This window comes from Antrostomus carolinensis, unplaced genomic scaffold, assembly GCF_000700745.2.
Source record: "Antrostomus carolinensis isolate BGI_N321 unplaced genomic scaffold, ASM70074v2 scaffold16300, whole genome shotgun sequence".
In the NCBI taxonomy this organism is placed as follows: Eukaryota; Metazoa; Chordata; class Aves; order Caprimulgiformes; family Caprimulgidae; genus Antrostomus; species Antrostomus carolinensis.
In genome coordinates this window covers 1-18,056 of record NW_010289216.1, presented here as the reverse complement: position 1 = coordinate 18,056, position 18,056 = coordinate 1, and the positions used below count along the sequence as shown (strand labels likewise).

The following is an 18,056-nucleotide window of genomic DNA, read 5'->3' as shown; positions in this document are numbered from 1 at the left end:
TCTGGTCAGGGGAAGGGCTTTGAACAGATAGAAAAGGGCCCCCTCATAGCGAAGGGAGTCGTGTTTGGTCCTTTGAACGTAAGGGAGAGGAAGTTCTTCACGCTTTCCTGCCCTCCCCCAGGTTTAGGATCAAAAGAAATTCTGGTTCAAAAACCAAAGTGCACATTCGAGCACTGCTGCTCTGGGGCGATCCATTTCCCATCAAAAATAAAAATCAAATCAAACCCATGTCTCTTAGAAAAACAAAACAACATTTTAGAAACAAAGCACTTCTGGTCAGGGGGGCGATGGACACAGCCCAGTGACCCAACAGCCTTTAAATCTCCAGCTGACTGTGTCTGCCCAGCCCTCAGCGGCAGTGATACAGGGATGAACCCCAGCATTATTTTTTCTTTTATAAAGTATTTGGTATTGTGATCTCTTTTGTCAGCAACAGCAATCAACCTGAGCTGAACCCCAGCTCCAGATTTTGCAGATCATTCCCCAAAATGGACCAAATACTCCCAGTGTTGCCGGTGCAAGCTCCAGGTACCACAGTAACAGCTCTGGAGTTACGACAGCAGCACGGCTGGTGGGAAACTGGGTTTTATATCTGAATAAATACGAGGCAGGCACAAGTGCCAGCCTGATTTCAGTAAGGCTGGAGGGCGAGTGGCATCCAGGCACACAGCGGGCTGGGATTTAGCTCCACACCAGGAAAGGAAAACTCTCCCTTCGGGCTGGCTCACGCTGTTAAAACACCCCTGGTTAGTGTGTGATCAGACTTCTGTTGTATCGCAGCAGATGTTCTATTCATCAGCGAGTCCTCAAGTCAGGATTGGAAAGCATTTCAGGTTTATCTCAGCAGCGGTCCTCTTTGGGGTGACCACTGTCCATCCATCACACATGGGAGGGCAGCTGGGCTCTGGCTAGATCCAGTGCTAAGGAAAGGGAGCCTTTCCCTGCAAAGTCTGGGCACCTTCTCCCCTTTTGTGCTCTTCTAAGGGTCGCATATGACACCACCTTGGAGATGCATTTTTGAGAGTTTAAAAAGCATAGCACATCACTAATGCTTAAAAATACCTGGCCAGCTTTTATAAAAGACAAGTACTCAATGCAATCACCTTTGGGTAGTCTCTGAAAGAAAAAAAAGCTGACATTCATCATTTGGGAGGAAGGCAGCAGTCTGGACTCCTGAAGCATCCCACTGTGTGAATCGACCCTCTGCCAGCACCTCCAAGGCTGAGGTCTCGGTTTGAGGTCATCTTTGCTCAACCCAAGAGCCATGGGGCTGGACATCATGTCTGTGGTGTCACAGCAACTTGCTCCAAGTTGGGGAGCTCCCCAGCCTCAACTGTTCTGTCCATCTGCTGCGAGCCTGTGTTGTCAGTCTTGCCTGATCCAGCTCGCAGATCCTCCTGGCTCTCAGCCAGGCCATCTTGGCTCTCCAAGTCACTTACCTGACCCTCACCAAACTCCAGAATGGTTGGCAAGTTGCCTTGCTTTGGGCATCGTCTCTTTAGGCTGACCAAGAAGGGTTGTGGCAAGGAGAATATGTCCACGTTGTTGCCGAGGTCGATCCAGGTGACACTAGGGAACTTCTTGGGGTCTTTTAGGATTTCGGTGAGGTCCCGTAGGATGGCTTTGGTGAGCCGGTTGCCATTGAGGGAGAGGGTGGTGAGGTGGGGCAGCACGCAGAGGGCTGGCAGCAGTTGCAGCAACATGTCGTCTGTCATCTCCGTGAAGCAGAGCTCCACCGTGTCGATGTGCTCCGAGCTGTGCTGGAGGTAGGACGTGACACGGTCCAAGTCTTTCAGTGTCAGTGGGATACCTGACAAGTCCACTGTGTTGTCCGGAGGCTTCCCCATCAGCACAGCTTTCAAGCTGCAGGGAAAGAAAAGGAGAGGGATGTTAATGTGGAGGGACGTCTCTGCTTGGTGGCATCACTTTGGTCTTGGAGGGGGCAAGAAGATGAGTTCTTTAGGTAAGGTGTTCAACTGGGACTAACCATCTCTTGTGTAGAGGCCAGGAGTGTGGCTGTGCAACTGGGGGTGGGGCAGAGAGACATTTTAAGGCTGTTTATTGATAGAAGATGGCCAGAAACCAGGAGATCATTTTCAAAACCTGTAATTCAGAAGGAGTGCAGAGTTCTTTTCCATGGCCACTGCAAAGCCCTGGAATAAAGAGGCTATTCTGCTGCTTCTAAAGATGCAAAAAAGGGTGAGGAAGCCCTTGATTAGGTGGACAGGAATTGCTGGTGCTGGTGTAACTCCTCCCATTGCTGATTACAAAGCTTTTTGAGCAGGAAGAGACACGTGTTTGACCTCTCAGCTGTACAGGTGGGAAACTGAGGACCTGCACCAGAATGACTTTAGCCCAAGACAGCAGAGATAGGATAGACACCTACAGGGTTAGGTGATTTGCTCTAACATTTCCAGTGTGTTAATCCTGTTATGTCTCTTCAGACTAGCTGCTGAGTAGATGAGCACTATGGAGAAATCCTTAGATAAATAAATTAATTCTCACGATGGCCCTCCAGAGACTTATTAGCATGAGTTAGACTGGAGTCTAGGTCAATTTATCTTCTAAAGTGAATCAAAGAACACATCTACAATCAGGACCTGTCAGTAGACTAGCGCTGCTGAGGATTTTTTTTTTGCTAATGAATTATTCTGAGTGAATTAGGAGGTGGAAAGAGCCCCATGCATGCTAATTGCTCATGTCAACTTGATGAGCTCACATCTCCTCTGCTGTGGTGGCACACACGTTAGCCTCATGCCAAACCAGCCAGCTGCAGAAATCCTTTTGCATTTTCTTACAGCCTGAGCCAGGGAATAATGGTTCTGCCCAGCACCTATGGGTTTTTGTAGCTGAAAATGCAAACCAGCCCTACCACTGCTTCTCCTAGCCGCCAAGCAATGGCCATCACCTCCACTGCACAGGTACCCAAGGGTGTCTGCTCCAATGCCAATGCTCCACGTTTAAAATTTGTCTTGCATGACATGGTAAGATGTTTTATGGCTGATCTCACAACCTGCATCCCAAACCCTGAGCTGTTTGTTGATCAGGGGGTGGGTGCAGGCAGCTGGTAAATGTTGGGTTTTTCCCCTGAGGAGTTAGAGAAGTAACACAGCTAGAGAGCATTGAATTGTGCTGAGTTTTAATTCATAAAGAATGCACACAGACAGACAACCTTGCAAGGTGTTGGGAGTGACTTAGAGCAGAGGCGGCGTGGAAGGACATGAAGGTTATTTGTAAGCACCAGAGCATTTTACTGTTGACTAATCAGTACCCACGTTCACCACTGGGGTATGAGGAGTTTGCCATGGCCACTTGACCTGCAAGCTAAGGAAGAATGACGTTCCTGTGGTTCCTATGGAAATAAACCCCCAAAATGCATGGGGGGAGTGCTGTGTGTTTCTGTGTGTGTACTTTCCAAAATCAGTGTCATCTAAATAACTTTCCTTGAATAATAACAGGAAGGCTGAAATTGCTATGATGTAAAGTTAAAGACTTTACTCCAAGCTGGTGTGTCTCAAGGTGCCAGGAAAGGGCCAGGGAGAGCAGAGAGCCTGGATCAGCCCAGCAGCAGAAGGGGACATTCCATGAGTTGTCCCCCCCGTGAAGGATGGCACTTGCAATTCACGTGTGCACAGGCATGATTTAAGTGCTCATGTTTAACTGAAGCTCTCTAGTCATCAGGAGGGCAACAAGATTTGGGAGCGTGGGGCTTATACAAGGTATCGTGAAGGTACGGATTTGTTTTAGTCAGATTTGTGTCATGAGAAACATCTTGTCCATTGTTGGGGGAAGGAAAAAATCCATAATGGAGTCTTGAGAACAGAAATCAGGAGAAAAGGGACAGGTAAGGCTCTGAGGAGATGGGTGATGACAGGAGAGGCGAGATCTACAGGAGCAAAACCCAAACAGCTGGAGGCAGAGGGAAAGGCATTTCCTTCTGCCTATGGCACCAGGAGCAGAGAAACCAGAGAGTGGCAGCACGCTGGGGTTTTATGGGTGTATTATTTATTTAATATGTGGTTTCATGTCTCCAGCTCAGATGAAATCCAAGAGGGTTGGTCCTCTGGCTTTGTGGGAACAGCTTTAGCTGATACAAACTGAAGCCCTGGCACAGAGCTCAGCTCCTGCTGGGTCCTACTCAGCAGAGTGGGATTTTTGGGTTAAAACACAGCATCCCTACAGGGGCACAGGCAATCCAGTGGGAACCATAAGCACATACAGGCTGAAAAGGAGAAACCAACCCAGCCCAATGGATGAGCCGCCCTTCGCTAAGTGTGCTAAGTGGGCTGGGGGGGCTTTAGCTATGAACTGAAGCCCCAGCCGATGATTACCCACAGCAGCCTCTGAACCTGTGATTAGATCAATTTAAAGGCACACAAATCTGATTGGAAACATTTTTTTTTTAAAAAACAAATCTTGGATCATTAAAGTGCCTGCCTGTGACTTATTATACACATCAGCCAACGGTCGAGTTGGGGTAGGAGCAAAGGCTGAGAATGAATGAGAGCTGCTGCTACTGTTTATTATGATCTGCACGTTTCAGTTGCTGGTTTGTCCTGGGGAAGATTATTCATGCAGGCTGCTTAGCAAAAGGCTGGCCAGACACTTTCTATTTTTTTTTATTTTTTTTTTTTTTTTTTTTTTTGGTGCAATTAGCACTTTCCCATCTGGGCTCCTCTCAGCCACAAGACAGGGTGAAGCCAGGATGCATCTGCTACACCCCTCTATGTCACCTGAAAACTAAATATGTTACTGAACTTGCACTGCAAAGGGGAAAGGGACGTGATGGACAATGCTACTGGTTGTTGGGTTGATGCCACACTGTGAACTGGGCTGTGCAAAGGGGCTGGAGGAAGGGTCAGAGTTTAAGATTGGTCTTGCTCCTTCATCCCCTTCCCCTGCCATTGGCGCTAAGCCTGGCTCTGCAAGGCTCAGTGCTCCCGCCAGTAGTCCAGGCTGCTCAGACTAAGCCAGGGCAATTACTAACTTGGGCTTTGTTTTTCATCAGGTGCAGCTGTAGGCAAATAGACTAAAACCAGCCAGAGCAAAGTTATGTCAATGAATTGATGCAAATCCCCTTTGCCTTAGGCAAGATCTTGAGCTGCTCTGCCACAGGGATGTGTTTCAAATCCAAATTGCCAGGCTGAAGCTAAGCTTTGTTCATCCAAAGAGTTGGGCCCTCACTTTTAACAGTGTTAGGTCAATCTTAAAGCTTATTTAACATGAGAAAATAGCTCGAAATTTCTAGGAGGAAGCAGCTCTGGAAGCTCTGGTAGAAATTACTTACCTAAGGTGGAGGGATCAATCCTCGAGCACACCTCAGTAGCAAGGAGAACAAGAGGGCTTTTAAAAATAGTTACCAAACTACTAATATTTTTCCATGTTTAATAAAAGAGTTTTGGTGTTTGTTGGGGTTTTTTTGTTTGTTTGTTTTGTTGGGTTTTTTTGTTTGTTTGTTTGTTTTTTCCTTCTTATGGCAAAACAGATCATACAGTGCAAAAACTATTATTAAATGATCCGGTGCCAAGCTCCAGCGGGTACATCAATAATATCCTGGTGCTTAACACATCTGGGCTCTCATTAAACTCTCCTGTGCCTTGGGGACCCGTTTCACTGCTGCAGTGGCACTTCTGTTAGTGACATTTCGTGGTTTGCTGGGTTAGCTGAAACCTCAAACACACACCTCCGCAGTAATTTACCAAGATCTATACTTATCCCTTTACAAAGTCTCATTTAACCAGTATGTGGGCAGAAAGACAGCTGCTAATGTGACATGGTTCTCTCTACTGGTAATTTTTTTGGCAACACTGGGAAAGAAACTAATGAAATAATATATTTAGTATTAAAAAATAATAATAATTGATGTTCATATGTTGGCAGCTACTTCTCTCCCATATATACCGCTGCAATGCCTCGGTGCCAAGCTCTTCCTACCTAAAATAATAAAAAAAAATAGAACACCTAAATAAATAAAAATATAACACCTCTTGTTTTGCTGTCTGGGAGCCCACAGCTGGTTACACTGGGATCTTGCTGTCAAATAAAACACATAGTATCCCTGCAAATAAGTGATAACCATTTAAAAGCATGGCTAAAATAAGCATTCGGGGGTTGATCCTTGTTTTATCCAGTGAGGATATTCCCTGTACGGAGCAATGCTGCCCGCCCGCCTTCATGTAACTTCTTGTGAGACTTCTAGTGTGGCTTTAATTTAGCAAAACTAAGAAGATGATAACAAGGAAGGGGAACGGAGATAACTTCAGGGCAGCTCTTTTTTTTTTTGTTTGAGTTGCTTTCAATATTCAAAAAACATTTGTGGGTTTTTTTGTTGTTGTTTTTTTTTTTCCCCTTGGAGCATGCACACAATTTCTACCAGCAAGTAAAAGAGAATTCCTCCCTAGGGCTCTATCCTTTTCCCCTTGTGAGGGATTTAGCTGATACCTCCTGAAACGGATTGATTATCTTGTACAAATAGCCTTTTCTCCCTGAAGATCTGCAGTCTGTAGCAGAGGCAGAGGAAATCTCCTACCTCGTGGGGTCAGAGCAGCCTTGGGCTTGTGCTGGGGGGGTGACTTGCTGGTTTGCAGCAGCCTATGCTCAATCCATCCCTCGGGAAACAAACAAACAAACCCCAAACAAGATTTAATAAAAATAGTTCTACGGATATTCTGAACCATCTCATGGAAATGAGGAGGATATTATGTTAACAAACAGCTGTAAAAACTTTTATCCCTGCCATAAAGTTTGCTACAGAATGGTCCCAAAGCTCTGTAGGAAGATCTCTACCATTAAATAAATCCCTACAAGCTTTAGTGGAGGATCAGTTACACCCACTTGGTTTCATCCTCACATTTTATGAGGATATTCTATAGGGGAATACACAGATTATTTTTTTCCCCCCAGCTGGAAACAGTATATGGGGTTTTTCCCAATGTAATGGTAGGATTGGGTATACACCGTGCACTAAACTCAGTAATGCTTTGGCAGGATGCTGAACTGAAAGCTATTTTGCATGCAGTATTGAATCACATCAGAAAATGTTCCCATGAACAAGAATATTGATGTTTAGATCAAAGAGAATGAAAAGAAAGGGATTTCCTTTTGGTTTAAATTCATGACATTTCTCTAAAGCACCACACAAACTGGGCCATGAGACACTGATGTGTCATGTAATGAAGTATAATTGGGCTATTGAGCCACTTCCTTGGCAGGCAAATGAGTATCTCAAGAAAAATGAAGAGCAGCCCCAGAGAGTGAAGAATTACAGTAAGAAATGTATATTATATCACTGGTGAGAAAACTAGTTATGAAAATGTCAGTAAAAAAATTATTGAACATAATGAGTCATCAGAAAAAAAAAAGTGAAGTCTTGAGATGAAAGACTTGTCCTGAAATACTGGTGATATCAAGGATAAGTATTAAAGTCCTATTTCAAAGTCCCTGCTCCTGCTTCAAATGATGACGGTCAAACACTGGAATAGCTATTTTGGAAATGGAGGGAAGGAATACAAACAAATGCAGCAAAGGCAGCTACTCTGGTAGCAATAATGGTGACAAAAGGGTTGAGCTTCCCCAGCCACAGAGGAGGAACGGAGACAAGAAAATGTAATTATTTAAATGAGGAATGTGGCTGAGGTGTATATAATAATCTATCATATATTCTATATTCTGTATTTTTATTTATAATGTATATATAATAACAAAGATGAATAAAATACAGAATATGAGAATAGAGTGCTCTTTCTTCATCTCTCTCAATACATGAGCTGAGGGACACCCACTGATGCTGAAAGACTAAACTCCCAGTGGATAAAAGGGAAGGAGTGTGTACACAGAGCTCAAATTAACCTCCGAGCTCCAGCCATGGGATATCACCGAGATCAAGGGCTTTGTGGGAGGTCCAAAGCGGACACGGCATTGCTGTGGCTGGCTGGTAACATCAAAAGTCATGTTAGGATTAAATAAATAAAGAAATAGACTGGGTTTAAATAAATAAATAAATAAATAGGCTGGGTGATGACATCAAAAGTCATGTTAGGAATAAATAAATAAATAAATAAATAGGCTGGGTTTATGTCCTGGAGTGTGATTACAGAAATTTTGTAATTCACCAATAAAGGGCCCTTTTGCTTCATCTGCAGGACAAAGGCTGGTGGGTCGGTCTGTGTGAGCAGCCTGTTGCTGCAGGGATCGCAATGGCCAGGGACCTCTCAGAGGCACTGGCTGGGCAAAGGCTCTGTCAGGAGGCTGGTGGGGATATAAAAATACACATGCAAGTGCCTGTGTATGTGTGTTTTGCAGCTGCTCGTTATTTAAACTAGGGAGAGGCATTATAGTCCCAGAGCAAAAATGCTTCTACTTACGCCAGCGGCAAGGAAAGGGCTTTATTTCCCAAGTTAAATTGGAAAAAAGAAAAAAAAAATCTTTTTAACAGATTTGTGATGCTGCCTGGTTGAATATTTTCCTTTTTTCCTCTCTTTTGTTAAAAAAAAAAAAAAAAAAAAGCCCCACACTCATCAAAACATGAAAAATTAAATCTAAAAATAATATAGACAGAGCCCAGCTCAGAACTGGAGTTGCCAAGTTCTCCAAAATGTGAAGACATTGGACCATCACAGGTCACAGTCACCTTTTGTTTCATTCTTAAGTTTTACTCATCAACACTTCAGTGTGTGTCTGTGTCTGTGCACACGCTGTTGTGATTATTCGTGAGCTCGTTTACTGCCGCAAAAGGTTTAGAGGTTTATGAACAGCGTAGTTAAAAGTCTCCGTTTTTTACCGCCTTTACAAATGAATAGCCTGGAAAGATTTCACTCCTCTCCTTACAAAGATTCAAAGAGGATTTTTTTTTTTTTTTTTAATATCTAAATATAAAAATATGTAACTTTAAAGCTCCTTTAGAGCTTACCAATAAACACATAAGAAATTCCTAAGTCTTTACTATTAAGAGGGAAAGTACCAGTGGGGATTAGTTATTTTGGTCTCTTCTTGTTCCAAGCTCCTTCCCAGTTTTGCTAAGGTTTGCAGTTTTCACATCATTTCTGTGCACCCAAGAGCACCCCTTGCACCAGGAGAACTGACATGGGTCTCATGGCTTTGGCCATGGTGTGGTAGTGGAAGGAGCGTTGGCATCAGAAAGATCTTGATCAATAAATTCTTCCCATCATGGTGAGATCAAGTCAAGCATCTTTGATTTACATGTCTTTACTAAATTACTCCATGCCTGCATGATACAGACAGGCATTAAATTCTAAAGGCTTGTGATACAAATAACAAGAAAAAGTCATTTTCATCCCTGGATGAGTGCTGACCCTTTCCACCAGCCTCAACTCCTTAATTTCAACTGGTTTGATGAAGAGTCATCCATTAGAGACCTGTGTCACCCAGCCCTTGGTACCTACAAGCCAACACATCACCCCAAATCCAGATCAGGAGGGGGACAGCCCACAAACAGCACCTTGCAGATGGGTTCCCACCTTGCAGGGGACGGAACGAGAGGAAACAGCCTCACCAGGGGACATTTAAATTGGATATTAGGAAAAATTTCTTCACTGAAAGGCTTGTCAGGCACTGGAACAGGCTGCCCAGGGAAGTGGTGGTGTCACCATCCCTGGTGGGATTTAAACGATGAGTAGACGTGGCACTTTGGGACCTGGCTTAGTGGTGACCTTGGCGGTGTCAGGCTAACGGCTGGACTCAAAGATCTAAGGGTCTTTTCCAACCTAAATGATTCTATGATTCTGTATTTGGTGACTTATAACCACTGATAGATTGTAACCTCTAGAGAAGGTCCAGTGGTAAGGTTAAACCAAACAAAACATCTGGGATGGACCAAAATAGCACCCACTCCTTCCCATGACCAAGCTCCATCAGCAAACTGCTCTTCCCTGCAGCTTTCAACAGCCTACAGTGGTGAGATTACTGCTGTGTCACAATTTCACAGCATCTCTGTGGTATTTAGTAAAAGGACCCAATTAAACCTTTAAAAGCACCAAGCTTCTCGGAAAATGAAGTACTCTTATCCAAAGAAGCAACTTGATAAATATCTCCAGTAGGGATAATTAAGCAGAAGAACTCTTCTCATTTGGATGCTGCACAGCCAGCTCCTCGTCATGGTCCAGAGCCGAGGAGGCTGGATTCAAATATTTAGTGAACAACAGTCTTTTGCTCTGAATGAAAAAAACCACCATTTATGTGTTACGAGAACAAGGATTTTTTTTTCCCAACTTGTTTTTAATTTCCTGCTAAACAAGATTCTAAAAATAAGCATTTGGGATCCATCAGCAGCTTTCCTATAATTACAACTCGATTTAACTTATTGCAAAAAAAATGTAAATATCCTGCTGTTGGACTACTCCATTTTTCTATCCCCATTCTCCCCAAAATAAAATGTATTTATATACTCCTTCCTATGATACATTTTGCTCTCAAGAAAACCTGCATTTTCCTATAGAGAAACTGTTTTGGAATATTTCCAAACAACTCTACTCCACCGTAATAAGAAACTGCAGCTGACGCCCCATTAATAACACGCATTTGCAGAAAAGGCAATTTGCACAAGTGCCAACAGAAAAACAATCAAGAATTTAAAAGGAAACAACATGTTGGGATTGTTGCTTCTGTAAATGACCTCCTGGAAGAGAACTGGACCAGAAGAAGAAATTGTTCAAGTTTGCATTAAAACAAATAATAGTTTGTAATAAAATAAACAACATTTTCTTTAAATTCTAACGCAGAAAAAAAAAAAAAGGCTGAAAAGACTCTTGAAAAGGAATTTTTATGATTAAGGATATTAAAAAATACCCAAGTAACTATCAGATTTACATGAGCAGCTCCTCACTACAGAGAGAAGTCTGGTTTGACTAGAAAAAAGGACCTTTGAATTGGACTGTAGTCCTCAGTGTCCAAAGGAAAGAGGCCAGAGGAAGAGAAATCACTAGTAAATTGCTCATAAAAACATACAATTTGCTGCCAATATGTTTAAAACAGTTCCAAACCGGTGAGTTGAAAGGAAGAGGAGGAAAAAGGAAAGGGGGTTTGGGGGCAAGAGAAAGGGGCTGGGATGGGAGAGCCGTGGGGATGGATGGAGCATGGGGATGGATGGAGCACGGCAAGGCAGGGCTGGCTGCTGCAAAACCAGGATGGATGGTGCCTTCAAATCCTTTATTTCAGCTTCTCCCTTTGGGTTTGTTACAGCTTTGTCTTATTGTTGCAAGGAACGACCCCGCAAGTGGGCTGGATGTGACCCCCAGTGTGGGGTGGGAGAGTGTGGCAGCTCCCTCTCTGTCCCCCCCATCGCAAATTTTAAAGAAAAAAAGAAAGAGTTTTGACACATCTTGTTTATTTGCAGATGAAAGGGGCTGTTGTTAATTATCTCCATCCCTTTCTGGGAGCTTTGGGGTGGGGGAAACACACAGAGTCAGGCAGAGCAGCTTGAGAGACATTGGCTCTGATTTACTTCTCCCCCCCAAATCCCCTCCCAGCCCTTGAACCTGCCCCTGGTGCTGCCAAACAACTAAAAAAGCCCAGGAAAAGTTTGCAGAGAACGGCACGTCTCAAACCGAACAGGCATTCGCTCAAGGGTTGAGGTTCACACTTTGTAGAGCTTATTTGTGTTTCCTGCTCCTTGAAATAAGTTGAATTCCATTAATACAAAGGGGAAGAAAACAGGATTTTTACTGGGGGGGAGGGAAGAGGAGCTTCAACTCTGATCCTCCAGCCCAGTTTTCTCATCAGAAACCAGCCCAAAGAAGAAAAAAACAACCCTCTCCCAACTGCTCTTCCTGCAATTAGGGAGTGATCAGCTGCCAAAGTGTGTGCCTGGGGCTTCGCTTTCCCTAAACTGTTTATTTTATTGGAGCACAGATCACATTTGGAAGAGTTTAGGCAGGCAGAGGTCCCCATTGCCTGCGCTGCTCTGATGAGAGCCAGAGCACGAGACGCAGCCACCAGCCCGGCTCCCAGGGTCCCTGCTTGTCCCTCAAGCTCTTTGGGAAGATGTTTTCTCGAGTGTCAGGAGCTGATACCACCCCCCATTTTCCCCTTACCTCCCCCAATCCTTGGCACATCTTCCACTTCAAGCCAAATCCCTGCCCTTCCCACCACCATCCCAACACCTCCAGTGTCCAAAGAGAGGGTTTGAATCACAACATGGGTCCTGATGTTCTCGTAGGTGGATCAAAGGGAAACCACCTACTTCTGCTTCAGCCTGACCACGCACACATTTCAGACAGATGGTTTTTAGGGGAACACATACTGCTTCCCACACCCAGGGCAGAGGTTGGACAAGCCTGCAGCCATCCCATAGCTATGGGGCTGGTGTCTCCAACCATGTCTAGGGGGTCAGGGACCCCCCAGCCCCAGTTCTCATTGCAAACACCCTACTGACAGACGTGGGACACCCAGGCATTGATGTCAGCAGGAGCTGCACAGTGAGGAGGTCTCCAGAGCAAAGAGTAACTGTCTGCCAAACAAAGAAGAGATGGGTGAATTAAGAAAGCCCAGTTGAATGCCCTTCACCTGATGCTTGGCCTTGCTATCAGTTTTTAATTGTCATCTGCACATCTATCGAGCCAAAAAAGTTCTGTTCTGTGTGGCTTTCAATAAACACACGTTACCTTGGGTCAAGAAAGCCCTTGTACTGTCACCATCCGCCTTCCCAGCAGCAGCACACGATACTCACAGAGGGATGAGATCCCTGGGGATTAGGCAGCGTTAAACTAACGAGACTTGACCGGTGCGTGACCGCTTCCTCCAGCCCTCCCTGTGCCGGGAGATGCAATCTGCTTTACATTAACATGCCCAGAAAATAATGGGTCCCACTCAGCACAGCAGAACAGAGCAACCATTGTAACCTCAGCTTTCATCAAATGAGGAATAACAGGATACAACCTGATCCACTACTAATTCCCTGCTCGTGTCTTCAAAAGAAAAAGGGGTGGGGTTTGTAGCTTTTTCACATTCAGTTCCAATGAGAAGGTTGAACAGTACTCCTGCCCTCCTCTCTTTGTAAGTACAGCAAAAAGTTCCTCACTGGAGCAGGGAGTTGAACCTGCTTTATGTGCATCCCATAGGTTCCTTTTCCTGCTGGGCACGGTTTTTTGCTATCCACTCACAAAGTTATTTCATTTTAAGAGCCCCTTTCCACAAGCCTGGGGTCAGCAGAAAGCAGCTGCCACCATGGGGGCCTACAAGAAAGCTGGGGAGGGAATTTTTATAAGGGCAGGTAGTGATAGAACAAGGGGAAATGACTTTAAACTGGAAGAAGGGAGGTTTAGATTGGATATTAGGAAGAAATTCTTTGCTGTGAGGGTGGTCAGACAGTGTCCCAGGTTGTCCAGAGAAGCTGTGGCTGCTCCTCCCTGGAAGTGTTCAAGGCCAGGCTGGATGAGGCTTTGAGCAACCTGGTCTAGTGGAAGGTGTCCCTGCTGATGGCAGGGGGGTTGGAACTGGATGAGCTTTAAGGTCCCTCCCAACCCAAATCAGTCTGGGATTCTATGATTTCTGGAGCTGCAAAGCCAAAGCAAACGGGCAACACCGAGTGTCTTTAACTGCCCAAAGAAAACCCCTTCTTCCCCCGGCACTTCATTGCTTTTGGCAGATGATTTCCCAGCTAATGTTGGGGATTTCAGCATTCAGCTCCCCCAGAAGGATAAAACCCGAGCTGATGTGGGAGGTGAAGCTGGCTGCCAGGACTGCCTTTTCAGCTGGGTATAACAGAAAAGTCATTTCATACGCAGCTCTTTACAGCAAAACATCGGTGCTGCCCAGCTCCCCGCGTCCCTACGGCACCGCAAATTCTGCCGGACAAGGAGAAAAACCACAAGATCCTGCCCTGAATTCTCCCTACTTTGCTGCGTAACCTACTGGCTTTTCTGAGCAGACAGGGCCTGTCATCCAGCAATAAAACCACAAACCAGTCGCCCTCTCCCACTCAGCTTTCCCCACACAAACATTTTGTCCTTTTCTCTGTTTTCCGCACCCATCAGCGATGAGGTTTTGTGTCGCTGTGCTCCAAGCTGGCTATTAGAGGTGAAGGACTGACACTGGAGAGATCAGCCCAACAACAGACCTTCCCAAACTAACTAATTTTTCTCTGTATTATGTGAACACATACATATTTTTTTGCCCCAAGCCTCCAAATCATCAATTTTGGGGTGAAGAGCCACATTTTAGCACTCAGTGGCCAGCATGACCCAATAGCTGATTAAACCAGGGAACACAGGAGAGGACTCACTCCAGATGGGCATTTCTCTCAGCTGAGATGCTGCCGAGGAATAATCCTCACCCCCAACAGGAAGGTGAGAAGTGACCTTCACGAGAGACTGAGCACGCAGGGAGGCCAGCACACGAGGATGGCTTCCTCCCAAAACTCACCCCAGCTCCCTGGTTTGGAGCTAACCCTGGGCAAGGGGAGGGTGAAACACCTGGAAGAACATATTGCCACCCCAGGCTACATGTTGCTAGACAAACGGAATCAGTCTTGGGGCTGAATGTCCCGTTCCTCAGGGACCAGGATGTGTCAAAACACAGGCTGCCGTGTGTTGGCAAGAGATGCAAAAGCCAAAGCTGAGAACTGAACACAGGCAGGGGCTGCACTCTGCAGTTTGGTCTCCCTTTTCTTGGAGGTGCCAACCGGCCCCTTTTGAGATGCAAAAGATCCTTCTGCAGTTTCCTGAGCACTGCTGGGATGCTCGGCACATGGCTGAAGGGTTTTTTTACCATTTTTCTCCATCCCATCACCCACGAGCCACAGGACTACACCAGGTTGTCACAGTTCAACTTGGCTGGCAGGCAAACACCACGCAGTCGCCCGCTCATTCTCCCCCCTCCCAGTGAATAAGGGAGAGAATTGGAAGGGTGAGGGTAAGGAGGCTCACAGGTTGAAATTATAACGATTTAATACCTGAAATACAATAAAACTTAAAATAATAATGACAATAATAATAGAATATACAAATGAGCGATGCACAGTGCAGTTACTCACCACCCGCTGACCAATGCCCAGTCTGCTCCCAGATAGTGATCCTGGAGGACCGAAAATCCTGAAACTGAAACCGCAGCCCCAGAAGAGAGAGATCATTCAGGTCAACCCTCATTTATATACTGAATGTGACATTATATGATACAGAATATCCCACTGGCATATCCAAATGCCAATTTGGGTCTGTGACACTACCTCTCCTCTTCCCAGTTGCTTCTGCCCCTGCAGACTAGCAAAACACAAGGAAGTTGGAAAGTCCTTGATCTTCCGGTAACAACTAAAAACATCAGTATGTTATCAACATGCTTCTCATACTGAATCCAGAACACAGCACTATTCTAATTACTAAGAGAAGAAAATTATCTCTGTCCCAGCCAAAACCAGGACACACATCTAAAGTGTCAAACTAGAAGGGGATGAGTCAAGTCTGTGTCTGGGTCACCCCTGGGATGAGGCTCCCAGGGGATAGATGGGAACACTTGGTTATGAGCAACTGGAAAACCAGGGCTGTGAGTAGCTGCGCTTGAGATGTAGGAGCCTGTGCCAGGAAAGCTCCAGCCATGTCGGCTGCCAGCACGCTCACATGCTTCATCGCAGCCCTGCTGTGACCTGCACCCTGCTGCGACCTGCACCCTGCTGCTCACATCTCCTCATGCACAGCTCACAGCCTTCTCCAGTCTAACTCTCCCACCTGGGCTCTCCTGCTCCTGCCAGCCCCACAGCAATGCACAAAAAAAAAGAAACAACCCAGATCCAGCCCAAATACACCTCAGTGCCCCTTAGAAATGCTTGATGCCGCCATCCAAAACCTTTGTGCTGAAAAACTCAGTCCAGCCCTTCACCTCCCCACAGCAGCAATGCTTCCCGTCCTCTTATCACCATCCTCCTTCACGCTGCTATTTTAAAACATTCTTTTCATTTAAAGAGAGCAGCAGCAGGTGCAGCAGGTGGAAACTCACCCCAATAATAGCGAATTGGAGCCCCAAGTCCAGGTGATGGATGAGCTCACCAAACACCTTCATTTACCACCATTAACGATGCACAATGTGAAAGGGCTTGAAAAAAAAATTTAAGAAGCCTCTATCAAAGCTTTATCATAAAGCTTGATTCTCCTAATTGGGAAATATAGCCAGGGGGGACAGCCAGGCTGGGGCTGGCTGGTAATTAGCTGGGCATCGCTGCTTGGGGCGGTGGTGGCTTTATTGTGAGGTGGCAGGAGACCAGCAGCCAGGACTTGGGTAAGGGAGCAAATTGCCCCTCACCAGCTAAAAAGAGACTAAAGCAACAGCAGTTTTAGACAAGACAAATAATTACAGAGTGTTTGGAGAACTTCCAAGGCAGGGAGGAAGCACGTGTGTGTGGGGGATTAATTATTTCACCAGTTGATTCCCTCATTTAATAACAATTTCTACTAGTTGATTCCCTGCTCTGCAGCCCAAGTTGTGAGGATAGATTTAAATAATCACCATGTGTCAAAAGCAAATCTAATTTCCACTCCCTCCAGAAGCAGAGGAAGTGGAGGAGTCATTATTAAAAGAAAATAAATAAATTTAAAAAAAAAAATCACACTTTTCACAGTCAAAGGCCTTTCCTAATTAAGCACAGAACTGGAAATCATATTTAAGGGACCACAAGCACCTAAGTGCAAGGAGGAGAGATGGCTGTTCCCTCTGAGGGGAGGAAAACTACTGGGTTGTTCCTTAGTCCAGTTGCAGGAGGGCAGAGGAGGGAGGAGGAGGAAGGTGGCTCAAAATGTGAGGTTTGAAATCGCAGGTAGTACCTGGGGCTGCCTGAAGCTTTTAAGGCTGCAGCAAGAGTGTGAGCAAGCTCAGAAAAGCAGGGAGGTAGGAAGGGATGTCCTGCTGCTGTCAGTCACCTCATCCCCTCCTCACTGCCAGAGAGTTTTTCTACTTTAGGATATTTTCTACTACTTCTGACTGTCAGTTCATCCGCTCAATGAGGGAACAGCAAAGGCAATTCAAGCATTTGTCAGGGTCAATATTCATCTGGGGGCGGGGGGGGAAGGTATTGCACAGTTTGGGTTAATTATTTTAAATTCTAGAGCAACCCAGTAGAGTTGTGGAAGGCAACGAACAGGGTAAGGGCTCATTTTACAGAGTGAGCCAATGGAAAACCTTCAGCCTCTTCCAACGCGACAGCTCGCCCTGTAGCGTGTACCCGGGTGGCATTTCAATACACATGCATTATTTACAGTTTAGCTCCACCAGCTTAAAAACCCGGTCCTTGCTAACACCAAGTCCTTTCTTCTGACTGAGCAAGGTGCAAGGGGGCTGGCATGGCAGCTTGGCTGGCACACGGCAAGGAGCTGCAGCCCTGTCACCATCAGGCAGCTGTAAGGGATAACCTCTCCATCAGCAAACAACAGCAGTGAGATGACATCTGGCTCATCAGCAATTATCCCTCAGCTGCGCAAAGGAGGGAGGCAGACTGACCAAGCTGGGATGTGCTGATGTTGGATGACGTGGGTGAAACCAGGGAGGCAGCCAGTTATACACCAAAAGGTTTAGGAAGTTGGATTTGTCACAGGAACAGAGATCAGAACCAACACAGGACAGAAACCTGGATCAGAACTGGGAAGCCTGAGTTGCAATGTGTCTCATTTGAATCTTACCTCTTGGGGTTTATCAGTGCTGGTAAAAGCACAAAACATGCTATAAACACTCTTGGTGCAGGAGCTGGGATGCACTTTTCTTCAGACAATGCCATTAGGCTGGAATGGAATCATAGAATGGTTTGAGTTGGAAGGGACCTTTAAAGGTCATCTAGTCCAACCCCCCTGCAGGGAGCAAGGACATCTTCAACTAGATCAGGTTACTCAGAGCCTTGAACATCTCCAGGGAGAGAAGAGAGAAGAAGAGAGAAAGAGAGAAGAAGAGAGAAGAAGAGAGAAGAAGAGAGAAGAAGAGAGAAGAAGAGGTTTTCAGTTGCAAGGACCATACAATGATCATCTGGTCCAACTGCCTCACTACTTCAGGGCTGACCACAAGTTAAAGCATGTTATTAAGGGCATTATGCAAATATCTCTTAAACACTGACAGGCTTGGGACATTGA

The 18,056-nt window shown here is 45.5% G+C and overlaps 1 protein-coding gene across 1 annotated transcript; it reads right to left on the bottom strand.

The window, feature by feature from the left end:
- Positions 1-1,277: 1,277 nt before the first annotated feature.
- Positions 1,278-4,910, bottom strand: LOC104526147 (leucine-rich repeat-containing protein 75A-like; the record flags this gene model as incomplete). The annotated part of the gene is made up of 2 exons (XM_010169525.2): positions 1,278-1,864; positions 4,868-4,910. Coding segments are annotated over 2 exons (630 nt in total), but the record flags the coding sequence as incomplete, so codon positions are not given.
- Positions 4,911-18,056: the final 13,146 nt, after the last annotated feature.